At 37.7% G+C, this 25,361-nt stretch overlaps 1 protein-coding gene across 1 annotated transcript in view; it reads right to left on the bottom strand.

The window, feature by feature from the left end:
- Positions 1–8,113: 8,113 nt before the first annotated feature.
- LOC135990792 (gamma-aminobutyric acid receptor subunit pi-like) overlaps positions 8,114–25,361 on the bottom strand; it is a 37,866-nt gene continuing 20,618 nt past the window's right edge. Inside the window, exons 6-9 of the mRNA XM_065638838.1 lie at positions 24,854–24,991; positions 14,966–15,118; positions 13,919–14,112; positions 8,114–8,425 (exon numbers count right to left, since the gene is read on the bottom strand). Coding sequence (XP_065494910.1) covers positions 8,114–8,425; positions 13,919–14,112; positions 14,966–15,118; positions 24,854–24,991 — 797 coding nt within the window. The remainder of the gene's footprint in view (positions 8,426–13,918; positions 14,113–14,965; positions 15,119–24,853; positions 24,992–25,361) is intronic.

Below are 25,361 nucleotides of genomic sequence, written 5' to 3'. Positions count from 1 at the left end.
ATGAGTTGCTGCTCTTGCAATTTTTAAAGGTTTCCATATCACTCAGTCTTGGCTGCTAGGAATTCCATTCCTGTAAATATTAATGTCACCAGAGTGTGACCGCATGAGAAAATAAACATAACATAGAAAATATTGTGAGCCCAAACAGAGCAAGTTCATTGTGGAATGACTTGTGTTAATATCACAGAAAGCCTTCTTAAGCATATAGAAAAGTCTAGAATCAAAGACTTGAGCCTATATTTTACACATAGCACAGTATGAAGGTGCGATCGATCTAGTGAAAAACCCCAGAGCATATTTTACAAAAAGACATTTTATTAATCTCAACAACGAGAGAAAATATTCTACAGACTCCCACCAACATGTTCAAAACAAAACCAAAGAAGCATGAGCTGAGAGCACCCTCTTCTGATCACTATTTTGTTTTTCAGGTTCTAGATAAAATATCTTCTGCATATGTTGTAAAATTCCAGTGACATGCCCTTTAATCAGGATTACAAATACATATTCTGCTCAGGAGATGAATACAATACGTGTGTTTCAGCTACATTTTTACTTTAATTGTTCTTTTTTTACAAAGGTGAGGACACTTCTTCTGGTAACTCTTTCCCCTTGTATTAATATGTTCCAGTTTGATTTCCATGAGGCCATCCAGGGCCAGAGGTGAAGGAGGCAGGCTGATTTTTTATTTAGCACCTGTCACCAAGTGAGAGATTTAAATTCAGCTGGGAAAAAAAAAAAAAGCTAATCTAATACTAAAAGATTGTATTTACAAAGATGGAAGAAGGAGGAAAGGATGAGCAGAGAATGAGAGTAAGAGGAAGATTAGAGACATACATATTTTTTCTATAGTTGTAACAGCATCCTTTTTACAGTGTTTTCACACAGCCCAAACTGAAAACAGTTCGAAATCGCACTGTCATTCAGGAAAAAAGTAAAGAGCAGTGCTCTGCCCTTCTGCATCACTTTCAGTCTCTGAGGACCAGAGAATTTAAGTAGCTCATGAATATTAGAGCTAATGAAGCCTCATTTTCCCCAGATTGGTGTTTCAGTGTTGCTTGACTCTCATGTCTGGAAGATATAAATTGTGACTGAAGCTTGTTCTGCATTTGAGGCACTTAGATGTGCTCTCTTCAGTGTGTTTTCTCTGGGATTTAAAAAGACACAAGCTCATGCTGTAGTGTTGTGCCTTGTGAGTAGCAGTCAGATGTCTCTCTGACCTGGACATCTATTTCATAAAGTTCGTAGGAACACCCTGTTTCTGAGATTTCTGTTCCTTTATCATATATGGTAAAAATACAACAACAGGTTCAAAAAACTAGGTAGCATGGATTAATGGGCAGATATATCGACACATCTAACCTAATACACTCTTTACCCCATCTATTTAAGTCTCTGAAGCTTTTAGTTAGAGAGCCCTTGATAGGTAGACGTGTGGGTAGGGGCTCCCCTTGGTGTAGGTAGTGATTCAAATCAGAAATAAAACCCAAAGAAGCAAGGGGACCCAGCCGCCATGGCCAACAGTCCTCCCGCACTGCAGATGAGGTAATACATTTTGGGGTGAGTGACCCCACCTCTCAGCAAGACAGGCTCACGTCCCAGCTTGTGCTCTCAGCATCGCACACATTGAAAGCCAATAGAAATTAAATTGGAAGATACAGGCAAAATCCTATTATGTGATAAGGAAACCAGGATGGATAGACACAGCACAGAGATAAGAGGGTCATGAAAACTAACAGCAATTTGGATCTGAGAAAGTGGATGCACTATTCACTGGATGGCCAGATGAGGCTGGTCCTTGTCAAAATATAATAAATTAGCCTCTTCAGCCCCCTCTGCATTTAAGTTTCTGGCATGGACCGTTTTAGACAAACATAGACTGATGACTGCAGTATACACAGGAATGACACAGGACCAGGATGATGCTGAAATATCATTAAAATTGATGATTTTGGCTTGTCCCTCTGTCATCTTTAGTACAGCATGACAGTGCCTCTGGAGACCTGACATTATCAAAGAACAATGTAGAGAGGGAAATGCTACAGCTAGAATACAGGCATATGCAGAGATACAAAAGATACAGAAACAGTTTTTGATTCTGCTGGCAAAGAGCTGCATGGTAATTCAAGTTATCTGACAGGAGAGAAATCCAGCTCAGGCCATTACGTGCACTTGCTTACAGAAAAGGTAACCTACGGGTGACAAAATGATACTCAATCTCTTACTCATCTTTCTGGGAAAGAAGTTGAGAACAAGGTACAATTTATATTTAGCTACTTACTGAATTTCCTGAGACTTTAATCTGCTATACTATTATTTTGAAGATTGTGACATTTTGAGGGGTCAAGACTGTCAGTTCTCATGTTCTCAGAAATGCACCGAAGGGTTGTCAAGGTAAGCCTTACATAAAACTTCAGCAAGGATTGGACCACGTCCCTGTAACCAACTCATAGACTGATAGTGTAGGGTAGAAGCTGTTCCTATAGGTCTTCTTTTCTTCACAAGGATGGGAAATACCACAGAAAAGGACAGTTGTATTCATAAGATATCATCAAAAATACATTGCTGTGAATAAAAAGCACTTTGATTAGGACTGAATTAGCTGAATGCATAACATAGCTCAGCATATGAGTCTAATGGACTAGCATTTAAATGCATAGAACTGTGCGGATGGTTCCCTTAGAAGAGACTAATGCAGTGTTATGTGATTCTTGTTCACCTTGTCATGGCACTGATCCAAAGCAGGTGTTCAATAAACCAAAACTGGAAGTGGACTGAAATGAACTGGCTCCTAAAGAAGCTGGGACATAGAAAATGAGGAGACAATAATCTATTTTTCTGCATCTTTCCAGGATGTATCAGTGGGTGCAATGCTAGCTTTCCCCATGCTGGCAAAGCTCACAAGTTAGTTACTGTTTCTGAGATGCAATGGATGTTGTTGGAAGCAACATCAACATCAGCATGAGGGCCAGGGGCATACAAGCTGAGAATGTCAATATGTAATTCAGGTTTGAAATTCATTTTATACTCTCATGTTAATTTTTTTCTAACTTTGCCAGCTTGTTCAGCTTCCAAAGCGGCCAAGCCCCAGCTAGAGCAGGTGCTATGAGAGCTGCTATTCTGGATCCATTCCTGACCTGCCTTTAAAGCAGAAAAACGACATTCCTCTCCTTTCTGAGAAATCAGCTAACCCCGGTATCAAATCCTTGCACTGTCTGTGTTCCAAAAGTTACCTGCTATGGCAAGCGGTGGGCCAGCTGTGTGTTTATACAGATGAAGTTATCCAGTGGTTAAATCTTGATTAAATTTAAATTCAGAGCAGAGACTGAAAATTAATCAGGTTGTGATTTGTGTGCATGTGATAGTGCTAAAATCTTATGGGGTTATTTTGCCTTCTGAAGTTTCCACTGTCTTTGATCTGGAACGGAAAAATAGGGACCATTCCAGTTTGAAAAGAAACACAGAACGCAAGTTATATGAGTAAACTCACATCAAGAGACTGAAGTGCCCTCAAATGTCCCCCATCCTTCTCTTTCTGAGGATGGAAAGTTTGACTGTCAGATAGGACTGGGGAAAGATGTCTCCAGATGGAAATTGATGAAAAGCTGAATTTAGCAATATTATTAAAGTGGACCCCTGGTTTTAATTATAAAGTTATATAAGTAATGGCAAATCCATCACAGTCTTCAAAATCATGTCAAGTTTATCTGCTTTAAGCACTGTCAAGCACCCACTTCTCTGTAGTAAGCAGAATCCACTCCAGTCTTCAGCTCCCAGGTTGAGACAGCTTGTAATTGCAGTAATCAGCTCAGAAGACTCCCATGACTCAGTTTCCCACTGTTTTAACAAACCCTACTTCAAAGTAAACTTTTCCAAAAAACTTTGAACTGGCTTTTAAAATTAATTTGATCCTTGTGTCAACTGTTAGCAGTCTGCCAGTGAATTTCCTGAGAACATTTATTTAGGATTCTTAAATATTTGTAGGAAAACTGTTGGTACAGCCACTGTTCTGCCTGTCTTGAAATACTGAGATGATACAATATTTTGATTTGAAACATTATAACCTGCAGGAGAAAGCCTTGACATAAGGATAGAAAATTCAGGCTTAAAACATAAGGTATTGTGATCATAAAGTTACATTGCAGACTGGCAGAATATGTTAATGATTTCAGTGGCTAAAATGATGGAAATAGTCTGGATTTGAGAAGCCTGAACTTCAGTGTGAAAAACAGAAGTCCTCAATAGTCCACCTGACAATGCTGTTTTGTCTGATTTTAATTAATCTGTCACTACAAACATGACCTACTTACCATAGTACAAATGTCAGCTTGTAATAGCTTTTCCCTAGAGTCCTCCTTAACTAGCTGTTTGCCATTTACTCATTCAATCGTGAAGAGCAGTTAGTTAGCTCCATCTACTGCTCCACGGAGTGAATTGTACCAGCAGCATCGGTTCTCCAGTAGCCTTTCAGATCGCACTCCCAGTCTTGTTCTACATGCTCAGCTGCACCATGCCACTGGCAAGAGCAGACAGCAGAAAGAAACAAGGTTTACATTTTTCTGTTTATTCTGTCACCAGCTTTACTGTTATGTAGGTTTTCTTTAATCTCTAATATTTTTGGTAATTTCTTTTTGAATTGCAGGGTGACAATGTGGAGCATAATTTTTTTTAATACGTTTTCCCATGCCAAAAAAAGTAACAGTTCCCTTAAAATGATTAGCACAAACAATTGAGATATTTGCAAGGAAGGAAATGGAGCTATTTAAGTTATTGCTGTACTGATAATAAAGAAAGTCGCTGTGCTGAAAATGGGTACTCAGATCAACAGATGTATGCCCTTTCCTTATGCTTGCCAAATATGGTGACTGGAATATTCGGATGGGGTCACTTTTGTTTTAAAATAAATGTTCTGATATTCATTAAAATGCCTTCTTAATTTATGAGAGAGCTAATAAATGCCTGTTTTAAAACATCATCTTTCTTTGTATTTCCCTTTTGATTTAGGTGAAATGTTTCAAATACTCTCAAAACATCCCAAATAGCATCCCAGTAAGCAGGCTGCATGAGATACATACCTACAACATGGCTGAATCAGAGAAACACACCAAATAATTGCCAAAGTGGAAAGGTAGCAAGGATTAATACCTTCAAATGCCTAAAATCTCCCAACATTTTTATTATATTTAAAGACATAGCTCAGTAAAGGATTTTATTTTTATAGTAGATGTACTTTTCCATTAAGAAATACAATAAGAACAAAGAGCTTATTAAGGTCAGAGATGTTTTTCTAGTCTGCACAATGCTTATACACCTGTGAGACGGCTGCTAAACCAGAAGATCAGGCCTGCGGGTATTCCATAGAGAAAGGAGATTTATTCCTTGGAGTGGCTGCTGCCTCCAGATACATCAAAAGTAGTACACCTCCTGCTAATAGCAAAGTAAATTACATGAAGGTGCATCACCAGTTTGTGTCACTACTCCCTTTCACCTGCCTCGGGTCCCTAGTTGTACATTTGCCTCAAGTGGCCTCAAAATATGACAGGATATTTCTGAATTATGAGTCCAGAAAGGTCTCTGATTAGAAAACAGTACAAAGTAAGCAAAAGAAAGACAACTATCAACTAGGAGATGATTGCAGAAAGTCCAAGGTCTTTCCCCTTTCCTTTTCACCAGCTATGAAAACAAAGCTATTTTCCTTGCCAACGGCAGCTTTGAGTGCTTCAACCTCCACTTCAGTCCTTGTTAGCTCAGAAAGAGACATCTCCATCTCTAAATTACCTCTGAGTATTAGCCTTCAATGCATTGTTTGTGAACACCACTTACTGAGAAGAGCCTTTCCAGTTAAATCCAAGGAATTTGATAGTTTCTCAGGACAGTTTTGCATGTTTGAATGGGATAATTAAAATGCTGTTCTTCATTCTTCATACACCATATTGAAAATCTGTTCCCCTGTTCCCTGGGGGGAATATCTTCTACTTACACAAATTCATGTCAAATCGAGTTTCGTTTTTTCAAATTAGTAATTAATGCAGAATTATGCAGAGCAGAATAATAAATAATCTGGCTGTGCAGTTTATTTTTTCATGTAAACATGGGAGACATCAGTGTCTAACTCTGATTACAGTTAGCACATCAGGGGGAAAACAGACCCTGTTATCAACCAATGCACTGTAAATAAAGCTGTCCAGACCTTCAACAGCTTTCTAAAAGAATGTTTAAGGTGAATTATCTCAAAGTTAATTCGAAGCTACAAAACTCTAAATGCTTACTTTATGTGTGTAATAAACATAAATCCCAAATTTAGCGTTAACACAACAGGTAACCTGCAATGGGTGGATAACTATTCGAAAAGATTCAGGATTAATGTAAATTTCAAATTCAAGAAACAAAATACAGAGCTTTACCATATGCCTTCTGTGAATTTTATGGGAGTAAGAACTGGAAAGAGATCTCAAAGTCCAGTTCCACAGCTCATTTCCAAGAAAAATCCCATAGAATTTGTTCCTGAATAAAGGGTTTAAGGTTAAATCTGCAACAGCAGAATGTTAAATAACAATTATAATAGATTTCTTGAATGCATTTGCTTTTATATGAAAGTCAGAAGAGCCACAAGGTACCAAAAGCTAGTAGACTGTTCTTGAAGCCACATTGCCTCAATAAGCCTTGTAAAAAGCATTACTGATAAAAGAAATGAACTTTCAGTACTCAATACATTTAGAAAATGAAAAAACTGAGGGGATTTTTTTTACCTAATAATTGTTTACCAGTGTGCAATGATTTTCAAGGATTTCTTTGTGAGCAGGCGCATATCTAACCCACCCTGGTATTTTGCACTTTCCTTCTTCTCCTGTTCTTCATGAGCAGCTTACTTGTAGAAAGGTGTGTCAAAGAGTGTCAATATTATGGGGGCTTTTTCATGCATTTCTATGTGTGCAGTGTGTCAGATCATCATAAATGCCAAGGTACACAGTCCATAAAAGCACATATACACATTTATACATACATATGCAACCCACACATATATTATGGTCAGGAAAAATGTACAAAAATAAGTGCTTCTAAACTTCCAGACTGCAGTATAAGAAATAAGTTACCATATCAATAACTTTTGTAATATCTTTCAGTGAAGTAACCACTCGGAAAGAATATTACAGTTTTTCATCAAGTATAACCATTCTCTCATGTGGGTCATAATTTCATCTGTATAAAACTTCCATTTCTTCATAAAGAGTTATTGCATATCCAGGGTTTTCTTTCCAATTCAAAAAGTCTTTTCATTTTTACATGACATTTTAATGGCAAGTAACTCAAAAGAAATTTGCTAAGCTGAAAATTAAGCATATCAGATTTTTCCTCTGCATAATATTTACACAGGCAGTTGTGACTGACCAGAGCACAGAGTATAAACATTAGGATAAATAGCCATATTCCATCAGGGATTGGCCAACACCTAAGTATGTCCTTGAGAAAAACATCTCTCTGGATCTAAGCATTTTGGATCCAGTCCATTTCTACATTCTGCCTTGCACTTATTCAGAAAAGCCTTCGATGCCTATGGCAGTCCTGTCTAAAGATGCAGGGAAGAGTCTGGAAGCATATTTGTGACCTTACACAGATGAATATATTGTTTTGTTTGTGTTGATAGCCCATGTCTTCACACCTGTTTCTTGCTATGAAGCAAAACCAATTTGATCTGCAATTAAACATTTTCTTACATGATCTGGAAAATTTATGCATTATTGACAAAGCTAGAAGGACCTGAATATGGAAAGCATAACGGGAAAACAACACTTCATTGGGTTTAGTTTTAAATGTATTCAATGCAGTGCAAGTAATTTTTTTACAAAGTTGACTATTAAAATATTAAAAAATACTTATTTCCCTCTGATAAATAGTTTAATATGGGACATGCATGCTAATAGGAAAGTCAGGTTTGGGTGACAGCCATTTAACAGTGGAAAAGTGAATTAACAAGAAACTTTGTAGAAATACTTGAAAACATAACATGGTTTTTTTATATCACTTTATCCAAATGCAGCTTCTTAATTCTTCTGCAATTTCCCCTCTCATATCCACTTTCTAAACTTTAAAACAATTTTACATGTTCAAATACTTAGAAATACAAGTAATATACCCAATAAAATACATTAATTATGATGAAAGATAACGGGAAAGAAAACCTGGCATAGTTGTCTATGTGGTAAGGATTTTTAACATGTAAGCAATCAAAGATACAGAAAAGTCTTTTCACTACTGACATTGGAGAACCACACCCACTGTGTTTACTTCTCTCCTTTTTTTCATCGATGCTGGTTTTGCTGCTCTTGTTTGAATCAATCTTGTTCATATAATCAGGGTCACTGAAACCGTTAGTGATTGCTGCCAGGACTCCATTCCTCTCTTCTTCAGCCTCCTCATCCTCATCCTGATAGGAAACAAAACAGTAGGTACTTCAGTGCATGTTTCATTGCCTATTTACTTTAGAGCTGCAGCAAATAAAATAATTTTTCTTACTGTGACTCCTGTATCTCACTCCTTGATTTCAAGGGCGAGCACCTACACGCACCAGAGAGCTGCTTTCAGCTTTCAACGTCTCCATTTACAGGAAAAACACCGACTTAAACAACACCTTACTGCAAAAGCTTTTGTAGGACTGTCGAGCAAAGCTGCATTTATTCAAATATGGCCCACCAAGCTTTACTGAAGACAGCAGCAAATCTATGAAATGTGCAACAATAAGCTGTCTTCTGCTCAGGGAAAACACAGGCAAAAGCCACCATCTAGAAAGCAGGTAAAGCAAACCCCGTCTGGAGATGGAGAAGGTGGGAGAGCTGCCAGATCAGCTAGTCAAGATGGTTGGACCCCAAACCAAGCATCCCAGAATACAAGACACTTTCATTCTGTGCAGTTAGCTACTCTATTCCCAATGCTTCGTGATGAAAATCAAATTAACTTAAAACAAGAAAGAAGCACAAAGAAAAGAGGGTCATAAAGACAGACAAGCCCCACAACTAATTCAATACTAAATAGCTCATAGTACTTTCTTTCAAGTCCTGAAACCCATGCTTTAAGTTCAAAGTTACACTAAGGTTAAGCGCATTTTTATGTGCTTCCCTGTATCAGGACAGCTCTTTGGAGAATGTTGTATAAGCCTTCTGGTAGGTTTTGTTTCTTTGATTAGAAATGGCTCAGAGCCATGAAGTTCATGTATGAAATCTTCACCCTTTGAAGTCAGCGGGTTTTCTGTTAACTGACTCAGAGGACACAGGATTAGACATCAGCTGCAGCTTAGCTCTAAACACAAACTTTCTTGAAAGTTCTGGGGCATTTAGTTTGGTTTAGGATATTGCAGAGATACCAGCAGATCCAAGCTACAAAGATTGGCTGCAACTTTGTATCTAAACTAAACATAAACTTGCATAGTTAGAGGAGGGGTCATTTTAATCCAGGCAGGTGTACACATAATTTTAATTTTCTCCTGATGATTTTATTATCCTCCAAATCAGTGAGGGCATACAAGCAAAAAAAAAGGCTAAATATTCATTTGTGAAATGTAGAATCTCTTTCCTCTGACCAAATTGCTTTTTCCATTTGCATCATGAGAAGAAATAGATCAGACAAGGACAAACTTTAGATAAGTTGAGATGTACAGCCCTATGTGTAGCCACACAAAAAGCTCATTTAGAAATATTCCAGCTGTTAAAGTCAAAGAAAGCTCATTAAGCCACCCAAGTGATCTCCATGCCTGTGCAGAATTGCTCTTCTCCCCAGGGTACTTGTAGACAACGCAGTTCTTGAGCCTTTCCTCATCTAAAATTAGTAACGTCCTTGAAAATTAAAGTGGAGTCTGGACAATGTCCTCACACTGCTGTGAATCAGTGCAGCAGAACAGATGGAGCTAGAAAAGGGGATTATTACTGCTTTTCATTTTCAATTTACAAAAAAAAAAAAAAATCCAGTATATTTTATTCGAGAGAGATAAACGTAGCTCAACACAACGTGTCATCCTAAAAATACACTTGACTACAAGACCTCACTCATCCTCCACCCACCCTCCCGCAGCTACATAAGTATTTTGAAACCAAAGGCCAGGATAAAAATCTCTGTATAAAGCATTAAGAAGATCATACCACAAAATTCCAGTCCGAACCTTAAACAATCCCCAGGGTAGTACTAAAACTCAAACCTGGAGTTTTACTTGGGGCCTAACTCTGTTATAAATACCAAGCTCTTCTGCTTCAAACAGTTGAGGCAGCCGAGGGAAGCGCTGGGGGTGGCAGCGGAGCCTTTGTTGGCAGCACCCGGCACTTGAAACAAGGCACTGGCGAAACAGCCTCATGAATGCACTTGGTGCTTCAAAAGTTAATAAAATGAAGAAACCCCTCAGAAGAGTCCTGACATCTTTCTGCTGCTCTCATTTTTTTGAAAGGGAAAAGAGAGCAAAACAACATCTATACTTGAATACCGGCAGGATTTGGGCATTATTCATTGTAAGAGTCTATTTGTCTCTCAGGTAGGGCTGGCTAAAAGTCGTACAGAATCACTTCTACTGCAGAGCATGAAAGGACATTGCATACGTGCCATTTTTCTTTTCACATAACTGCACGTGAACAATTCGCAGGAGGCTGGTGCTTTATTAGACTGTTCTTAACTCCTTTCTACTCCCCAAGAGGCAGTTATTACTTAAGTAGAAAATACCATATATGGTGCGTATATACTTGATTCTGTTTGCAGTGTTACAAGGCAGGGCTTTCACAGAACAGAGACAATTTTACAGAAGTGCTGTATCACATTGCTTGAAAAGGAGAAATCTAGTCTAGAGAAGAACCACCACTGCTAGCTTATAAAAAAAAAAAAGAGTCTTATAAACTGAGACTATCAAGGGACTTTTCCAGCTCACTGTGGAGAACTGAATGTGATGAAAGATTAAGCTGGTTTACATTGTAGAACAAAAAAATCTGTTGCAAGTGTTCAACTGTGGCTTTAATTTTAAATGTCACGCTAAGTTTTCCCTGGATTCCAGCTATCAATGAGAAAATGGCAGCTGGCACCAAGGACTCTGTTTGGATACAAAATCAGTAGCATCCACAAAAGTTACTGTATGTCACCCAAAAAGCACTGTATATGGCACCTGCTACTGTGGCTGCTGTTTATATTAGCTGAAGTGTTTGCTGACATCTAACAGAATTGAGGAAAGTAGTCACTTCCATTGAATAATAAAGATTAAAAATATTTCAACCTAGAGTGTTGCACACATGGAGCCTACGCAGTGTTCAGGAAGACTGCATGATGCTTGCACAGAAATGCCACGTAGGCAGAATACTGCCCTTGAAACCTTATTTTCAGTTTTCAAACTTTCCTCATTTCTGACCAAAAGGAAGAGGTTTAGGTGAAAGACAGAGCAACGTCAAAGAGAATTTCTCTGGTTTATAGGAGAGTACAATTCACACCTTTGCAGAAAAGAGAATAAACTCAGAATTTTGGAGGGGAAACCTCTCCATTTATGCAGTCAATGTGAATGGGACATTTTGTCTGACCTTCCTTGCAGCAGGTTCTTCCTCTGCTTTTGCCATTAACTTTGAAGCTGTCTCTGTGGGTCCTGGTTCACTCCAAGAGTGTGAATGTGATGAGGTCTTTTACCAGTTTATATTCTAAACTAGAGACTCCAAAGGAACAAGATATTCTAGTACCTAACTGCTGTAAAGAGCAAACCAGAAAGCAAACCAGTACAACTAATTCCTATACAAGGCAGAGGGTTACAATTCACTTCCTACATTTATTTACATAGTTCTGAGTGCAAATTTGCTATCAGCTCTCATATGAGAATAAAAAAATCAGGAAGTGAGATTTCTAATTAACACATGTCCACAAGAGAATATGATAATGAGGAGAACACATTTAAGGTGATGATACTCACACAAATTTAAGTACGTGCTAGGCAGTGACATGAGATTTTAGCTGTTGCTTCTGTCCTTGCAACATTTTAGTTTTCACAGTGAGAAATGAGAAATACAAGCCAAGTGTGCTGTCCATGGCACCCCGCTCAGTAAGCAGGGCTTGTCCTTGGCTACAGTAGGAAAAGGACATGGCAGGCATTTTCCTTATTCTGCAAAGTCTTGAGCTGATCTAGGACCAGCCAATTGCCCCTTCCCTTATGTATTTGTGTGGGCAAGAAGTGAGTTGGGCACCTGAAGGACAGCAAAAGGCAGAAATGTGCCTGCAGTGATAGATCATCCCTTTCAATCATTAAGTCCATCACAAAACTGTACCTTAAGGGTTTCTTCCTTCCTCATTTTAAAGCTACCTCCACTTACTCCATGACTTTCAAGTCTTCGAGTTCCCATGTCTGCCTGATCTGCAAGCACTGGTACATGTGCCCCAGATGAAAGGGAATCTGATAGAGGTAGGCAAAGGCAAGGGCAGTCATAAGTTCCCTTCACAGATCCAAAGATGCTTAATCATCCAAGGACTGAAACATTTTATGTTCTTACCCAAACCTCCAATAAGCTTTTTTTTCTGCTCTATGAGCAAAATGACAACCACTTACTTCACAAGATGGATATGCTCAGAGGGAATCGCCACTGATGCTACCTTGCCAAGAAAAATCACTTTTCAGACTTTCCACTCAAATCCTCATTCAAAGTGAGTGTTTGCCCATTTGCAGACATTCCACCATTAGACAATGTCTTCTAAAACCCACTGAGTGGCTAAGCTTTGTGTCCATTTTTCAGTCCTTCTCCACACACCTAGATCTAATTATGGCTTTGAACACATTCCTGTGCATTTACAGAACCTCTTTCTTATCCAAACAGCCAAAATCCCATATTAATTGTTGAACTATGTAGGCATTTTAAAAAAAAAAAAAAGAGAGACATCTTGGTTGATCTTCATTGTTTTTAGGCTTCTCCATTTGAACTCAATATCCTGTTTCTTGAGCCTACCTAAGAGCTTTGCTTAGGCATTTGGGATGCTCTGTTCTGGTTTAGCTTAAATAGTTGACAATCTTTCTTCTTCTGGCTGTCTATCCCTACAGCACTCAACCAAACTTCTTCCTGCTTTTTTATTTTCACTTTCTGTGTTTTACTTTTTTCTATTTGTCCAGAAATTTCATAAGATGCTTTAAATTTTCTTTTCTATCATGCATATTAGATTCAGTTCTGTAATTAAAAGCCGCAAGACAATCAGCTTCCAACTTCCTTGTGATTTTGTTCTCACTGCTTAGGAAAGTAGTGCTAAACACTGGAGATGGAAGATGTGACAAAACTTCTTCATGAATCTGTCCCAATTATTTCAGCAATATGACAATTTCACAGTATTTCAGAGTTGTGAGAAGCTCATTAGGGCAGCAAAAAGTGCTGCTATAATGATGCAGAACAGAAAGTGTATCCCAGTCTGAGCTTCAGCTGAAAGAGAAGGGGTAAGTTGAAGGCTACAGGGATCCAATACACCTAATAAATGAAGTTATCTGGTAGTAAACTGATCCAAGTACCATGCAACCGCAGAGGGTTTAATAAACAAAATGTGACAATTTTTTTTTTTTTCTGTATTGCAATAAGATCAAGTCACTGAGCTCGGTCTGATTTTGTAACTGTCAAGTACGTGTATGCCAGTGCTGGGGAGACAATTGCCTTTGATTTTTGTGATACGTCTAGCACATTGTTTGATAAATGGCCATAAAGTCCATGCCACAAAAGGGAATTATTACAGATGGATGTTTCACTCCATTTGATATCTTCCAAAAAGCTCCAGATATACAAATAATTTTTCTTTTACTCAGGGTTATTTTGTTTTCACTGTCCGTAGTCTAAAATAGAAACTTCCTTAAATACATTTACAGTTAGTACTAAGATAAATCATTCTCTTTAGCACGTATAATTGAAATCTGTTTTGTAGGACAACAATAAAGTTATTAAAGTACCTTTGGAAGTTCCTTTGAACTGAGTTGATGCAGAGTGCAGAAATGAGCCACGGCATACTCTAACAGTGCTCCAAAGATGAAACTGAAGCAGATGCCGAGGTACACATCAATTGCCTTAATAAAGCAATTAGCATTTGGGAGTGAAGTCCTGGCTCCCATCATCAGCGTTGTCATAGTAAGGACTGTGGTAACACCTGTGGAATGCGAACATCTAAGTTCTGAGAAAACACGTATAGCAATGGGGCCCTTCACTGCAAGGGCCCTGCTACAAGACAAGTTTTTCCTGGCTCTGTGAACTCCTAGTATGCCACAGAATTTAATGCGCCGTGTTTTGGAAAGAAGACTTTCAAATGAACTTGTGATTCTGAAGTTAAATGCTTAAAAACACTCATTAAAAAGTTTGTAATGCTGAGAAGACTGGAAATTAACATGAGAGGGATTTTGGTGCCATAGAATGCATATTTCTGATTAACACATTATTATTGCAATACTATGCAAACGCTCAGTGCAGTTGTCACTGGCCTCATTTGATGTGAAATCTTTCTTTCTTCCCTATTCTGTAGGAGTGTTTTTCCCATCCCACCTGCAGTCAGATCAGAACTGATTTGCATTCTTTCCCTTTCAGAATATCCTTTATTTGAAATTAATTATATTTAATCTCTTATAATCCTCTTATTATTCATGTGTTAATTAGTATGTATCATTAGACCTCACAAAAGCCTCACAATTCTGCCTGTGCATGCCATGTGTTTGGAAATGTTGAAATTATTTCCAAAATGACTGAGTTTTTTCATTTGCTTTCAGCAGCTTCCCTTGCCTCTAAGTCTCCTGTAGCTCCCAAAGACATATTCTTAGTTAAAGAATAGCAAGGCTTTAAGGAGAGTCTGCATGATGTACTGCAGATGACAAGCCAGAAAAGCAATTCCACAAACGTCAGAAGCGTTTGCAACTTCTGCAAATGGATGCCATGTACATGCAATAAAGAAAACACCTTAATGATCCAACTATTGGTTTGTTTCCTTTTGTTTTGTTTTATTGGCTTCTCACCTATGCAGATTCTGGCTGGAACTGAAGACTGGCTTATCCAAAATGATACCCAGGAGAGTACAACCAGTAGGATTGATGGTACATACGTTTCTAGTATGAAATACAAGATGTTTCTCTTGAGTTCAAAGTGAAACACTAGTTTTGGGTAACGTCCTGTGGAAAGAGCAGGAAAAAAAAATAATGAATGTTCAATTCATAAAAATTCTTTAAATTACCAACCTGTATTACTTTTGTGTATCACAATGCAAAAGCCTAACAAGTTTGAAAAAAATTAAACACTGCGCTGAAAAATTCTGTTATGAAGAGTCTAAACTGAACTGAAAAATAAAAAAATGTATAACACCAAGTCAGCATATCCAGAGTTTCATTAAATAAATGGAAATTCACTGAGAGTTAGTGAAGGAAAAAATAAACCCATCAATGTGTGGAAAGAATGATTCATTATTTAACACAATGCAAGGAAATTTGAAATCATAAATGTATTTAGCTGTGGCTACTCATAAGAATTACCACAATGAACTATAACAAACTAACACAACAATTGTAACTTTATTAAGTTAGTATGGGTCCTTATCTTATATTGCCTCAAATATCTGTTTTATTTTGCTTTTCTTTCCATTTCCTATTGCTCAAGATATGGATCAAAGGTACTTTCTCTGATACTGCTGATCTCCCTCTTATATTCCCCTTAAAAACAAGATGTCTTTTCATCTTCACTATTCTTTCTTTACATTAGTGCCTTACAGTGTTTGTGCTGTTCTGAGCAGTATCACTGTTGCGGCATAAATTATTTTCTTCTAAATTAGTAATTTGCAAAAGATGGAAGTTTGGGCCCACAGTCAAAGAGAGAATTGGGTTTCTTTAGGGAACAGCACACTGGTAAGTAGAGCCTGAATTTGATATCCAGCTCACTAACTGAGCAAAATTTGGCTATGCTTGGGCAACAGAAGTGCCAGATCTGAAATTGCTACCAGTCCAACAGATCAAAGTAAGGCAAAAGCTTGCTTTTTACTAACTTAAATGTACAAAACAGGCTTCAAAATTAAGAGTTATTTAAGTTTTAAAAATATTATTTTAACAAAATTATTGAACCAGCAAATCAGTAAGAGAGTAATGCTTGAATATACTGTGGTCAGATAGCTTTGGCTTCATCTCTTTTAATCCAACAAATTATGATCTCCAGGACCTGTATTTGTTTACAGTGCTGAGTGCTGTGAGTCAGGACAGAACTACAGAATGGTGAATGCACTTTAGCAACAATATACGCATAGACAGGTTATTTGTACATCCCTCAGGTGCACTGTGAGACATGGAATCAAAGAATACTTTTAGAAGCTTGAAGTGCAAGTAATAGATGCCAAGAAATGTCGTCTTGCTTCTAGGCTTGAAAATGGATAGTTAAATTTTCATTTTTAAAAGTATTGTATAAATTGCATCCAAAGAACAATAAGGTTTCATAGAACTCTAAAAATCAGAAAGAGTCGCTAGATTATGTAGTCTGACCCTAATCACAAATCATTAAATTTCCCCAGTTATTACTTGCATTGAACTCAATCGCTTTGATTGAAACAGAGTCTACCTTTCACACAGACCTCTAGACTTAATCTAAGAATATTTAGACATGCAGCATTGACCATTTCTCTCAGTAATCTGTTACAATTATTAAAATCATTCTGTTAAAAATGAATGCCTGATTTCTAATAGTAATCTGACTGCAGCTGTCTACCACGTTGACTCTGACTTTTCACTAGTGGACTAAATAGCCCTTTGGTAGTCAGCTCTTTCTGCTGAAAGTACAAACGCACTGTAATTAGGGTTCTACTTTGTAAGTTCAACATAATGTGGTCTTTGAGTTTCTGACTGACAGAAAAAAAAAGGATACAAAGATAGACAGTAGATCCTTAACTCTCTCCATGGGGCAGGAGACACAAAGATGATTTATACTGTTATCATCATTTCTATGTGAAAAGCGGAACATTACATTAGTGTACCCCATCAATACTGTGATTTTTACCAATACAATTATTTCAGTAATTTTGCCCACCAAAATTGATTTTAAGCATAAGCAAACCAAGGTAAAGCACTCAAAAGTTAGGAAGCATAAAACTTACAGTCAACCGTGCAACATTACTTCAGTCTGTATAATAAAAGACTATAGCATAAAGCATATTTAGGGATTGTAAATCTGTGCTTCCTAGTGTGCAAGAGCAAGCATTTAAAACCTTAATAAAAACTGTTAAGGATTTTATTAATTTTGCTTGCAATCTTCTAGGCTGCTATTTAGCTAGAACTCAGACTAGATACTCTTAAACAGAAAGACAAGATTTTTCTCTGCAGTGTTTGTACTTGGAACTGTCATTACTGTTGCATGGTTGCAGCTAGCACACGAAGGATTATGTCACAGCCACCATGAGGGAAGGCTGTCAACCCAGAGCTCATGTGAGAGTGCAAAGGGTGCAAACCATCAGCACAAAACAGAATCCTCCACAAAAGTCATTTGTCTTGTCTTTCTGTGCTGACCAAGGGGAAAGATGTGGTGGCATGTACCCAGCAAAGGGGGGCGAAGAGACTGGACTGTGCTTCCTGCAGGTACCACAGGCACCTAGGTGTTCCTGTGGTTCAGCCTTAGAGATTGTCTTTAAGAATGAAAACTCTGAAATAGCCAATACATAATAGCTGTACAGCAATGCCATCTCCTCTTTAGCACCCTACAACTGAATCTCCATTCACCTTAATATAAAAGCCAAGTGGGTACACAGGAAGTTAGTTCAAAATATCAAACCTGAAAGTCACGCTTTGCCACTTTGCTGCAATTGCCAAATGTAGACGAGACCTCTGACTGTACCTGTGCTCTTTTGTGTTATTTTTCCTGGTGTCAGAAATTTCTGAAGTAATGTGGACAACAAAGAGAAATAGAGATGTAACAGCTTATAGCTGAGTAGCTTTTTGGGGAACAAAGAGAAGGCGTTTCTCTAACCTTAGGGCTTTTGGCTTGCCACAATCCAAAGGCACATCATGGACATTATAATAATAATGTCAGCGTTTCTCTAAAGAGTTCAGAAGAGCTTTTATAATGGAAATTTTGAAGCAAACTATATATAGAATTCATATGAGCTCCTTCTGTGATAAACTGAAGACAGTAGTCAAGAAAAAGTATGCAGTGCATACTTATCATGCTAAAGAAATGAGCAACGGGAGAAAATGAAGACAGAAATATTGCAGTCTATTTCCCTCTACATTCTGCCTGTACCAAAAGGTATCTTTAAAAAGAAACAGATTTGCTAGTCCTGTTACGTGAGTTGTACATGAGATAGCAATGCTGTATCTCATTGCCTTTGATTTGCACATCTGACACTGTTGTGCCATCAGTAAGATCAAAAGTGAAACAGCTTCATGTAATCCTAGTGCTGGCTTTACCAGAGTCAACTCAAGCACAGCTCATTAACTCCTCAAAACTGTCAGGTTTATCCCTTCCTTGAGTCTTATTGACCACAAAATGTTTGCATTAAAATGAGAAGATTCTTTTTCTTTCAAGTTTCTGGCCCATGATGGATGCCACCTCAGTGTGTGACTGCTCTGATTTAAATTTGGTAATGTGATGGAAATAATATCTGTGCAGATAGCTAACTCTGCAGTAAAGGCATACTGTTAGCACTTAAAGTATCAAATTACTCTGTTTAACAGTTTCTCAGATGAATCTGAACCTAAATGACTGTCAGTACACATACTCTAAATCCATCAGAATGTGAGGTATTCTACTTGGTCACCTCATAGTGAAAGAAGATTAAGCCGAGTTACCGCGGGTTTATAAAATTTACTAGAGGGCAGAAGAACAAAACTGGACAGTAGCTCTAGCTTGTGAATGAAGAACAACTCTAGATAGCAGAGTATAGTCTCATACCTACTGTAACTCTCTCTACTCCTTAAAAAAAAAAAAAGTAGAAAGAGTTGAAAGAAAAAGTTTCAGTTGGTTCCAGCTGATTACTTTTGTTTCAGTATCAAAAATTATACCAGCATAGACTCTGAGTAGCTGACTAGGTGTAGGTCTAGAGCAGATCTTTCTGAAGGGAAGAAAAGCTATTTTATTCCTCTTTATGACTTGCCTTTGAAGTTTGGCTATTGGCTTCTAAAAACAATATTCTAATTTACAGCGCTGCCTGACACTTTGCATAGACCTTGCCATAATACTGATGATTTTGTTAACACTGTTGCTACACTGCCTGAGAAGTAGATATAAACTTCAACAGGCTTCCTTATCACCCTAGGATTAAAAACAAAAACAACAACACCACCACCACCCCAAAAAAAACACCCACCACACACAAACAAGTATTTTTCTGTGATGTCTGTTCCTGGCTGATGGCAGAACGCTGCATCTCTGCTCTTTCCCGCTGCCCTCTGACCAGTGGACAGTCACAGCAGAGGCACCTGAAGGAAGGACAGATGCTCTACACACACTGTCAGCAGTTCCTAACTTTCACTCCAATGTTCCAGGATGGGAGCATCTTCCCCACAGTTACCTCCTGTGTTCTTTTTGATGAACTCTACTCCAGTAAAAGACTGCTCCACATGACTTTTTATGTAAGAAGCACTCTGGTGTCCTGCACAGGGCTGTGCAGTCAGGCACAAAGAGCACATTCCGCTCTGTCATGAATTATGTATGCCTAAGCCCTTGGGTGCCAGCTAAAATGTGTGATGTACATCTCACAGAAGCGCATCAGTCTAACTCTTCCAATGCATCATTTTCTTCTCTTCTTGCACATTTTAAGGGCACAGTACAGGAAAGCTTTAAATAGCATTTTACTGCCTTAACTATGTGCTGAAAACATAGTTTTCAGTATGCAATTTTTTATTGCTTGTTTGCAATGAACATATGCATTAAGGAATTGGTAGCATCCCCATTTTTACCCAACAAATATGTTGTGCAACTGAAATACAAGTCTTTGACTGATGTAGGATGCTAAGGGCGTCAATATACATGATTAATATGTTATCACAGCTCCTTTGTCCCTCCCTCAGAGAACAGTCATCTTCAGTCAAGATCTTACAAACTACCTCTTTTCCTACTTGTTCTTCAGAGGTGAACTAAAGGAAATGAAAGATCAGGACAGGCTTCTCAACATGTGTTTTACCTTCATGAAAGGGCTTTAAAAAAAATGAGTTTGAAATCCAAATTTGAAATCCAAAAAAGAATGAAACAAACTCTTTCATGTAGTGTTTATATACAGACATTTATCCATTTAGCTTAGCTATTAAAAAAAACAAAACAAAACTTACAAAAAAATTATGCCACAGAAAGCTTTCCAAGTCCTTCTGTATATTTCTGTCTATACTATAAAGAATTTCCCAGAAGTTATTCTTAATATTAATTCCATTAATTGCATTTCCACATGTTTTTATGTTACTGTAACTTTTTCAACGCATTTTCCAAAACTCTTTTCTTTCTAAACTGTTCTACAGAAGTCTCACAAAAACAACTAATGATGGAAAACCTTTCAACATCAATTCAAGGGGAAAACCTTGGTTAAAAAGAGCGATTATATGTACTCAGGTAGGTAACTTGAACATATATATATGGTAACATATATATGCATATGTAACTGCTTGAATCTTAGTTGAGACTGACCAAAAACTCACTAGATAAGATTATACTGAATACAGTTCTGAGATTGTTTGTAAGCCCTGTATGGCAAAGAAGATGTTCTCAGAAATAACAATTCGTGAGCAATTACAGATTTTTAAAGAACTGATAAAAAGAATGAATGAAGTTACTCGGTGTACCATACCTGAAAAAAGAAGAATTGGAAATCCTTGAAAAGTTTCATTATTAACTAAGAAATCTCCTGAGCCTTGGGAAAGTGCAGATGGGCCTGTAGGACAAAGCAAGGTAATGCTTCTATTTTGAGAGAAAGAGACTGTGTCTGATGAATACACTCTGTGTAGGAGTCTGTCATATTTATACAGTCTTAGACACCCTTTAGAGTTTATACATGGTTTATATACTTTTCGATTTTCAGATCACTCATGATAAATGAGAGCAACTCATCAATGGCTCAGTCCTGACCTCCCACCTGAGAAGCTAATAACATAGAGTGGCCAGGGGTCAGAAGAGTTTCAACATTGTATAGCTAACCAAGGTCTGACAAAGCCTTTAGTTTAAGGAGGTGAAAGCAGGATTTGTGATAGATATCAAAACCCTGGCAGTGACTGCAGACAAGGAACAGCAGCCAGATCCTTTTGCAGCCTTTTTCAAGAGGCAAATGTCTTGTCTTTGTGCATCAAGAAGAGGAGACTGACTTTATGCTTTTGTTTCTTCTTTCCCTCTGTTCTGCCAAAATAATACCAGTTAAATATGCCATTTTGCTGACTTCATGGTTTTCTAAGCAGGGAAGATCACTGAGAGCCCTGACTGCCTGACATAATTCTCCCTGCCCTCCAGGCTGGGGCTGAAGACTTGGCAGGAAGATTGCAGTAGTTAGAGCAAGACTTCAGGAAAGTTGCCAGCCAGAAGAAAAACTATCGACAGCCAATTAGCCTCAAGTATTAAATGAGTTTTTGCCACTTTCTCCAATTACAAATGTTAATTGAGATTAATTAGCTATCGCTTGCAGTGAAAATAGAAGCATTTATCAAGTGTGAACACATGGGGTCTGTCCTGTGCCCAGTACTGTTCACTAACAAACATCATGACATACCAAGTGTCTTTTAAGAGAGGAGTGTTAGCACATTAGAGAACAGTATTACAGTCCAAAATTATCTCAACAACTATCAGCCTGAGTAAAACAAAATGCATTTCAACAAAAACAAGTAAAAAGTCCTACACTCAGGTGGGAATCCCTAGCTCCTAAACAGAGCATAGGCAATACGTGGCAACAGAGCAATAAAGGAGCTGGATTACTGGAGAAGGAATCACAATCTGAACAACGTCAAAAATGCACAACAATTTTCTGCAAGAAAAGCAAATATCAATCCAGAACAGATAAAGAAAAACAGAGTTCATGAAATGCATTAAGTAAATCCTCCCCTCTGTGGAGGATTTCTGATGGGAACATTTTTGGGTGCTGCACATCAGCAAAGATATGAGCAATTCGAGGGAGAACAATAGCAAAGACAGGAGATCTAGAAACTGTTTGTACTAATTAAAAAGAGGGGAAAGTGTTGGTCTGAGAAAAGACACATCTATCCTGAAACAGTGAAAGGGCAGCTGAAAAATAGCAGGAAATTTATCTTCTATATCCACATAATGGGTTTGAAATGCATCAAGGGAGATCAAGATTAGACATGAGGAAAATATGCATGTGATAATCACCAGAAAAAAGTCATCTAGCAAGGATGAAGCAGACACTTTGGAGGTTTGTCTGACTTACTCCTAGAAACATCTGTCAGGAAGTAGGCTGTAGATATAGATGATCTTGCCTTGCAACACGAGAATAGATTAAATGAATTCTTAAAGTGTATTTCAGCCTTATTTCTATGATTATTTACACAAAAATCTAGACTGTAACAGTCTTTCATTGCTTTTATGTTTTTCCAATATGAAAGGCAAGCTTTTTATATCACTGTTTATTACTCTGAGAATGCAGGTGGTGCTGGCTATACAGCTAAAATAAAAACCCAGCAGCCACTGATGCAGATGGTTTTAGGCTTCAAGAGCGTATCAGTGTATGCAGAATAAAGACTACAGTTAAAAGTGGTTCTAGCACTTAATTTACTCATGTCCAAAACAAAATCTGTACCAAAGTGAAAACAACAACAAACCCTAGCCAGCAACAGCACTCTAGCTAACATTACTTGAAGTGACTTACTATTATGCAAATAAAATAATGTGATTACTATTACGTGATACATGCTGTTCTATAAGCAAGATTAATCCACAATGTCCTTTTCTTCAATTTACTGAAGTTACTTATGCAGGAATTTTGCTGACTACATTTTAAATTTGGCTCTGTCAGTGGCTGTACATGAACTTGGGGGTTGCTTTGTTGTACAATATTTCACTTGCACAGCAGCTGTACTGTCTGTTCAAGTTCACAGAGTATTAAATCCTGATTGCTTTTTTTGCTGTGTTAGGAAATACAGGCTCTTTTTCACAGGGCTCTTTTCTCATATCTTTAGCCTTTTGAATCGTAACTGTTATAAATTACTGATATTTATAAGGTAACTGTTGTTTTTAAAATACTTTCAGATATCTATTAATAGTGACAAGGAAACGCAAAGCATCATTTTTTCCTTTTGAAATTGATTACATAGTTCCATTATTTGGTTACTTTTTTTCTTTTAACATGGGCTAGAGTAGGCACTGCTTTCCTTAAAAAAACCCCACCAAACAAAACACAAACACCAACCACAAACTGTAGAAAATAGCACCTAATTCATAATGACTCAATAGAAAATTAAGAGGATTATAAGATTCCATTTCAAAAGTACTGCATAGTACTTGATAACATGTCTTTGAACAGGAGAGTTGAAACAAGCAGGTGTGGGAAATTTTAATAGAATTAAGTTGCATGTGTTAAAAAAAAATGTATCATTAAATGTGGCTTTTGATTTTATACATATGATACCTGCCAACATAAAGGGAGGAAGACAGCATCATTTACTGAAAAGAAAAGCACAACTCATTTGATCACGCCTCTTCAGTTATAAGTGGAAATTTGTTTTACTCTATTTAAAAAAAAAAAAAAAAAAAATCTATTTTTTTTACATTTAGAGCCTGGACTCTATGATAGAAGGTGGTTAAGAATTAAGCAGGTTTCCTCTTCTTTCCTGTATGGTGAACAGGTCCTAGTGCCCTTCTGGGTAGAGCAGCACTAAAGGATTATTCTCCTTTGATTGAACCTGACGTTGCTTACCCAGAAGCTGTAAAGAGGAGGAAGGCAAGCAGATGTCACTTATGTAAGTAGCAAGATACTTTGTGATCCTGGAGCCTGCTGGTATGTATTTCATTTCTACTTTTATATCCATTTAGAGAACTTCGACTTTTACCCTGATTTAATACCTGAAATTAGATGGTAAAGTTTCTCTGTGTTGAATTATTAAAGCAGAAATACCCAACAATGGAATACAGAAACTATATTTCTGTGATTCAGCATTAGTAGCATATCTTCTGGTGAAGCTATAGCTTTGAAGGATGTGCGTGTCTTCATTTAAAGATCACTTTTTCAGCTGGCGCATTGACTTGAGCGGAAGAGAAACGGAGTATACAGTGAAGAACGGTAATGAAGGGTGTAAGCGTGACTCAGAGCACAAAGCAGGTTTGGAAGGTCTTGAACTCTCTGAAAGCCCTTTTGAAAATAAACAGGAGCAGACCTTTTCATGATGTTAAGTTCTGCAGAAACTTCCTATAGCAGTTTCCTAAGATCAGCAGGTCTGCAGAAACACTTCAGTGGAAGCTCAGGCCAGGCAATGTCCTCTGCAGCCCACCAGGCTGGACAGAGGCTGCTGCAGACAAAGAGCAGCTCCCACAAACACTAGCCATGAAACCCAACTTCTTGCTTTTGACTTGCCTAATAAAGCCAGAGTGGTTATCTCCAGGAAAGCTGGGAACTGTTCTGAGCTGGTCCCTCTCAAATTTAAATACCCAAATTACAGGCTCTTCTTTCACAAGAGCTCTCCCTGACATTACGTGGAAGTAGTACATATCTTGTTTATCATTCTTTAGATAATGTGTAGCCTCCAAGAAAATGCTCAAAAACTCTCAACATTTACATTAGCTGGGTCTCTGCTGGTAACATCTGGAAAAGTATGTATAGTTTCAAGAATATGATCTAGCAGAAGATGAAAACTGTCATCCTAAGAGAAAGCAATGTGCTCAGTTCCTTAATGCTGCTCTGTTCCCAGAGCCATATTCTAAACTGTACCTAGAAAGTCTTAGAAGGGTGTTCTTACCTGTCTCATATACTGCTTCAGATACTGAGGTAAAGTGATCTTCTACTGTGTATTGTGCCAGTCGGAGTGTGTCCAAACCTCGAACTGAATCATTTCCTCTAGTCCAGTAAAACATGACATCATTGATATTATAACCCCCTGTAGTGATACACAAGCCAACAAAAGTGTTTATTTTACACAATAATTAATCTGTGTCGAGCACACTTATCGTTCATCTGTCTCTTATTTCTCTATCTGAAAGCACAATTAGACATAAACAATGACAGTTCTTGGCAGAACATAATGCCTGTTTGCAACAAAACTCCCAATAACATACTAAGTCTTATTGTCAAAAAGCCGACTTTTTTGGAATTGGTCTTTTTCATATCTTTTGTAGTATAGACAACATAAGCTAATAAAATAGATTAGTACCACATGGTATCCTAAAGGCAAAAGCTATTAAGCTTTAAATACATTTTTTTATTAATTATAGTGCTGTCAGCATTTGGACTGAACATCACGTGTGCCC

The sequence above is a fragment of the Caloenas nicobarica genome, chromosome 7, assembly GCF_036013445.1.
Source record: "Caloenas nicobarica isolate bCalNic1 chromosome 7, bCalNic1.hap1, whole genome shotgun sequence".
NCBI classification, from domain to species: Eukaryota; Metazoa; Chordata; class Aves; order Columbiformes; family Columbidae; genus Caloenas; species Caloenas nicobarica.
The sequence above is the reverse complement of the archived record's forward strand: the minus strand, read 5'-3'. Positions and strand labels throughout refer to the sequence as shown.